A 6,972-nucleotide genomic window follows, 5' to 3' on the forward strand; every position below is an offset into this window, starting at 1 on the left:
GGCCCATGTACCGTGCAAGTGAGTAGCACTTAATAGTAGGTATTTCCGTTACAAAATTACAATTGGATTGGGGATTAAATTAAGCAAAAACAGGGAGGCACCAGCGAAGCCAACTCAACTGAGCCCACCTCACCATCCATCGACGAATCACTCTCCCATTTATAAATTATAAGTTTATAACCCTCCAAACTCACACTCCACCCTCTCCCTTTCTCCAAATCCCGTTGCAACCACTTTCTACACACAAAAACAAAACCAACAACACACTCATCATATATATTGAATTATTGATTCATAGCCACTGTGATATATATAATACAAGATAAGAAGATTTCGTCCATGGAACTGGAACTTGAATCCTCCTCCACACCCACAGCCCAAGCCACTTCCCGCTCATCCTGCTTCCCCTGCTTCGCGCCGCGCCGACGCTCCGCCTCATGGTGGCAGCGCGTCCGTACAGCCTCCTGGTCCGACAACTCCTCCCCCCGCGCTCCTCCTCCCACCGCCGCCGACCACTGGTGGTCCCGCGGACTCCGGGCATTCAAGAAGCTCCGCGAGTGGTCTGAGCTCCTCGCCGGTCCTAGATGGAAGACCTTCATTCGCAGGACCTTCAATCGCAACAACAACCGCGCATCCAAGCGCGTCGCCGCAAACTACCAGTACGACCCACTCAGCTACGCCCTCAACTTCGACGAGGGGCAAAACGGTGATTTTCACGACGACCCTGACGTACGCAACTTCTCCACGCGCTACGCCTCTGCCAACGTAAAAAGCGTTTCGGGCGCGGAGGAGGAGGTTGGTTGCGGTTCGGGTAAAGATGACGTCGTTTTGGTATGAGGTGAGCTGGCAAGATTCATGTGGTGGATAGTGGAAAGACAATGCCAGCAAAGGGTGAGAGTGAGAGTGACTGCGCGTGGGATTCGGTTGGTGTCTTCTCCACTCTGTGACTCTTGAATGTGACATTGGTGGGTGGTGCCAATGCCATTGTAGCAACCTTTCCCTCTCACTAGTTTTTTTCTTATTTTGGCCCTTTCGTATTTTGCTTTTCTGCATTTTTATTGTTATTCTCCTAAAGTAATTACTAGGTTGGTTTACTTCTTCCTTTCTTTTCGATCCAATGTAATTGTCTATATACCTGTATATTGATTTTGCTTAACAATTAGCGTACTTCATCACAATCAATTCTTTTCCCCTTCTTCTTTAATCTGAATAATAAATTAATAATGGTTGGTACCTGCTTGGGGATTGTGAGAAGGTAGAAGGCGTCGCTTCTAATTCACAATCTTCTCCTTTTCTGCTTTTGTTATTTTTGGGAAATTAATTTATTTTTGGAATTATGCTTTTAAATAGTTAATGATTAATAATTATACAATTATATTAATTATACACTAAAATTAATTACTAATATAAAATATATATTAAAATATAAATATTTATTAAAAATAAATTACACTTATATTTATTCACAAATATATGATAACTGATTTTTATTAGGTACATAGTATTTTTGTTGTTTAAATTGTAAGCACAATTGCTAGCTATTAATTAGTTGCATAAATTCCAACTTATGCACATTCTCATAACTATATAATTTTTATTTTACTTTTACATTTTTGCATACAAGTAAGGTTTAAGAGAAACCTTCTTTTAAGGAGAAGCAACTTAAAAAAAATTCTGATCCGTATGAATTAGAAAAATGTTATTTAGCCAATAGTTTTTAAGCATTAATCAGTTCTTATAATTTAAAAGTAAATTATAACTGCTTTGTAATTGTATTAATTTTATATATCTATTTTACTAATTTTTAGCTTACCAACATTCAAATTTGTTCCTTTCTCAATGAGTTCTCCGGCTGTCCCCTATTCCTGGTGAAGTCATATCTTCTCATTTTCTCGGTAATAGTCTTCTTCAAATTCCGAGAATTTTTTTCCCTTCTAGTTTATTTTATTAACCAAAGTGATTTTTTTTTTCATTTTTTCTTATCTTTCATTAGTATCACTGCTTTGTTCTCCCATATTCTTTGCATACGCTATTTCTTCTTATTTTGTTAGTATTATTCTTCATTTGTTGTCTCAGTCAGATGTGTTTGAATTCTTTTAATTTATTTTATTAATCAAATTAATTTTCATTTGTGTTCTTTTTATATCATACTGGTGCGAACCCTCCTATGTCATTTTTTTTGAGCGAAGTACCAACTCGACCCTGTCCATTTTTAAGAATGACAACGTGATTCCTTAAAATAAAATCGATCCACTTCGGTCTATGTGGGTATTTTTCCGTCAACTCTAAACGAAAAATGCTGACGTGTCAGGTTCAGAAATAGACAGGGGTCTAATTGTCTCTAAATTTAAATTGGTTAGGGATTTATTTGTCCTTATAATTTTTTAAACAATATTTTTTTAGATTATTTTTTATTTATTATATTAATATTCTTTTTCTAATAAATTATTAAATATATGGTATAATAAGTACAAATTAATTAATAAATTATTCAAATTTAAAAATATCATTTATTATGAAACTAAATAAATCATTCTCAAATATAATTTTTAAATACATAAATAATAAACATTAAAATTCAGTTAAAACATTAATAATAATAATCCTATGATATACTATTAGTATTATGATCTAGATAATTTTTCACAATAAAGTGAAAACTAATAAACACATTACTTGATATGTAGTAAAATATTTTTAGTAATAATAAATTTAATTTTTTAATTCTTTAAACTAAATTAATAATTTTATTTGATATCTTTATACTAAAATACACTATGAGTAAACTATCCAAAATACATTATGAGTAAACTACTAATACTAAATGAAATAATTAAAATATAATTAATATATGATGGAGAGCATTTATAAACTCAATAAATTTAAAGTATCAATAATATTATTAATCTATTAATAATACATGTGATCATAAGGTTATAGATTGATAAATATTTATCAATATAAGAATAATATAGATTAATTAAAATTTTAAGTATATTAAAATTCAATTAAAGAGATAAAAAATTGAATTATTTCAATTAGTATTTAATTATTTCATTAAAGGTTATATATTTTAATTATTTTATTTAGTATTAGTAACTTGCTTATAGTATATTTTAGTACAAAGATATCAAATAGAATTATTAATTTAGTTTAAAGAGATAAAAAATTAAATTTGTTATTACTCAAATATTTTACTATATATCAAGTAATGTGTTCATTAGTTTTCATTATCAAATAATGTGTTCATTAGTTTTTAATTTATTGTGAAAATTATCTAGATCATAATACTAATAGTATATCGTAGGATTATTATTAATGTATTAACTGTATTTTAGTGTTTATTATTTATATATTTAAAAATTATATTTGAGAATTATTTATTTAGTTTCATAATAAATGATATTTTTAAATTTGAATAATTTATTAATTAGTTTGTACCTATTATACCATATATTTAATAATTTATTAAAAAAATATTAATATAATAAATAAAAAAATAATCTAAAAAAATATTGTTTAAAAAATTATAAGGACAAAAATCCTTAACCAATTTAAATTTAGAGACAATTATATCCATGTCCATTTCTGAACCTGACACGTCAGCATTTTCTGTTCAGAGTTGACGGAAAAATACCCACAAGGACCGCGTTGTGTGACGGAATCAGGGGATAAGGACCGAAGTGGATCGATTTTATTTTGAGGGGTCGCGTTGTCATTCTTAGAAATGGACAGGGGCCGGGTTGGTACTCCACTCCATTTTCTTTCTATTGGCGCTCCTAATCTCCCTTCACAATTTCTTACTTCATAATGTTTTTCTATGTCATTTCACATCTTATTATTTTTTTTTAAAATGAGTAATGCTTTATGAACCAAAAGGGTATTAGCCAAAAACCAGCTAAATATCTTTAGGTGAATCCAAAATTTCTACGAGTTAATATATATGGATGTTTCTTCTGCTAAGTATTAGAATATTTTTTTTTCATACTAAATGAATGTTCTTTTATGTATTTTTCGAATTTTTTTGTATTACAAATGTGAATGTCTCTATTTTTTAAGAATTTCATAATTTTTTTAAATTTTATAGATATTTAATTATTTTTGTTAAAATATAACTGGATATTTCTTTTGTTAAGTATTAGAATATTTTTTATATTAAATGAATGTTTTTTTATATTTATGTAATTGTTCAAAGAATCCTTTTGACTAAGATCAAGTGTGTAGTTTGCAGTCTCTTTAATCATCAAAATAGCACCTAATATCCATAAACACAGAGAGCAACATCGTGATGAACTGCGACTCAAAATACTCAAAATTGAGGATGGGAGTTTTTGAAGAGTGGCGGTGAGTATAAGGCGCACTGAGCTAATGAAAATAATAATCAGGTTCTTACGCAGAGACAAAAAAAATAAAAAAAATATGGAGAACAAATTGGTGCAATGGCTGGAGAGGAATGGCACGAAACAGAGGCATTAGGAAAGCCGTTAGGTAGGAAAAGCGACGAGCAACTCCTTCCACCATGAAGAACTGAAGTGGAGGAAGATTAGGAAGGAGATCCTTGGCGTTCTGAGCTCAAAGACGACACCGCTCGTGGCGAATCCGATGGGCAGACGGAGAGGGCCTGACGGTGAGAAAGAGGGGTCTGTATGTGTGATTGTTGGAGGTGAGTAGGTTAATATGAGAGAGAAGAGGAATGTTTTTATAGGTTTTAATTAGGGTTACCAATTTTAAATTTTTTAAATTTTGAATTTAAAAAATTTAAAATTAATTAATTATTAATATAATTTTTTTTGAAACAAAAGAGCTCCACATTAAAGTGGAGCAAACAGAATTAAAAACAAAATAAAGAAAACAAAACAATCAAACAGCACAAGAGAATCCGCAAGTCATCACATGCATCGCCATCAACAACCAAAGGGATCCACACATTTCCACTCGTTACAGCTAAGCGAGGTCATGTTGATAATTTCTTGTACATCTTTGCTTTGATTCTGAAAAAAGCCTTATATTCCTTTCTAGCCAAAGGTTCCAAACTATTGCACAGAAGCACCTCAACCACTGTTTACGGTCCTCTTTTCTACGCGGTTCTTCTGTCCAGCTCTGAAAATGATCCTTCATTGAACCCGAAAAAGACCATTGTCGACCAAACGCAGCTATCCACGCACACCACACCTGCCAAGAAAACTCACAGCCGAGAAACAAGTGATGGACCCTTTCCACATCATTGTTACATAGAACACAACCAGTATCTTCCTGCCTAATAATTTCGAACCGACTCAGCCTATCCTTAGTATTCACCCTCCCTACCAAGGCAAACCATGTAAAAAGCTCCACTCTTGGGGGCACTACACCCTTCCAGATGGTCTTAGTGAAATTGTAGCTGGATATATCCTCCGGCAGTAATTCCATCTGTAAAACTTTCACAAATGAGTTAGTCGAAAAAACTACTTGCCTATCATATTTCCATACCACTCTGTCCTCTCTGTTAGTTAGGAGCTTCACAGGTCGCAAAGTCTTATGTAACTGACCCAGAAGGTCCAACTCCCACTGAAAAAGTTCTCTCCTCCATTGGAAGTTCCAAATCCAGTCTAGCCCATCCCAAAACACACAATCCCCTGTAACCGATCCACATTGGTTTGAAATAGAGAACAGCCTGGGGAATCGATCTTTCAAGGGTCCATAATGTAACCATACGTCCTCCCAAAACCTAGTCCGCCTCCCATCTCCAACCTCCATGGACAAGCCTATAAGCATCTTACCCCTTATATGTTGCTCCTTTATAAGGATTTGGCAAATGTCCTTCCATGGACCTCCTCTAGTAGGTAGCACTTGAGTGGATAACTGTTCATTCAGATTCAAATTATTACAGGAGCAGACTACTTTTTTCCACAACGGACACTCTTCCTTTGCAAACCACCACCACCACTTGAACAGAAGTGCAGTGTTACGAAGCATAGTGTCACCCACTCCCAACCCTCCAATCTTCTTAGGGGCCTGCACCACTTCCCATTTCACTAAAGCTATACCCTGCCTCCCCTCCTCCTTGCTCCAAAGGAATCTTCTCTGTAGAGAAATCAGCTTCTCAGCCACAGCTTTTGGCATCTTATATAAGTTCAAATAATACGCTGGCAAGCTGTTCAATACTGATCTTATAAGTACCAACTTTCTAGCCTTATTTAGTACTTTAGCTTTCCACAAGCTCAGTTTCTCCTCCACCTTGTCAATAATAGGCTTCCAAGTCTTGACTAATCTCGGATTTGCTCCAAGAAGAACTCCAAGATATTTAAAAGGTAGGGTACCTTCCTTGCAACCCAATAAGCTACACATTCGGTGAACCTATTGCCCTTCACAGTTGATTGGTATCAAGCTGGACTTGTCGAAATTTATACTTAGCCCTGACATCAACTCAAAACAATGCAGAAGCCGCTTGTAATTCTTCACAGTCTCCTCCTCTGGTGGACAAAACAGAATAGTGTCATCCGCAAACTGAAGATGTGACAATTCTATGTTGTCTCTTCCAACCGTCAATGGTGATATGCGCTCGTTTCTGACTGCCTCTCCAATCATTCTATGCAGAACATCTACAACCAGTACAAACAGAAAATGAGATAGCGGGTTGCCTTGTCTCAAACCCCTTTCCATTTTGAACGGCTTAGATGGTGATCCATTTATCAAGAGCGACAAAGATGTGGTGGAACAACTCTCTCTTCGAAACGTCTTCAGGAAGATTGTGTACAAAAATGGAGAAAGACTCATGTTCTAGCCGCCGATACTCTTCTCTGTTCCAAACCCTTGGATCTCTGCCCCTTCCCTTCCCGTGTTTCCCACCCTCACTCTCTCTCGCCCTCGCTCTCTCATTATCTTTCACTCCTCTTATTAATAAATATGGTTTTGTTTAGTTTTTGGCTGATAACCTCTTGGTTCCATATACTTTTCCTTTAAAAATTGTTCTTCCTTATCTTTTCTAAAGCT

General features: G+C 34.5%; 1 protein-coding gene across 1 annotated transcript; it reads left to right on the forward strand.

The window, feature by feature from the left end:
• Positions 1-65: 65 nt before the first annotated feature.
• Positions 66-1,178, forward strand: LOC107492247 (uncharacterized). Its single transcript, XM_016113250.3, has one exon. It carries the CDS (start codon positions 340-342, stop codon positions 835-837), a length of 498 nt encoding a protein of 165 aa, XP_015968736.1. The 5' UTR covers positions 66-339; the 3' UTR covers positions 838-1,178.
• Positions 1,179-6,972: the final 5,794 nt, after the last annotated feature.

The sequence above is a fragment of the Arachis duranensis genome, chromosome 1, assembly GCF_000817695.3.
Source record: "Arachis duranensis cultivar V14167 chromosome 1, aradu.V14167.gnm2.J7QH, whole genome shotgun sequence".
Classification (NCBI taxonomy): domain Eukaryota; kingdom Viridiplantae; phylum Streptophyta; class Magnoliopsida; order Fabales; family Fabaceae; genus Arachis; species Arachis duranensis.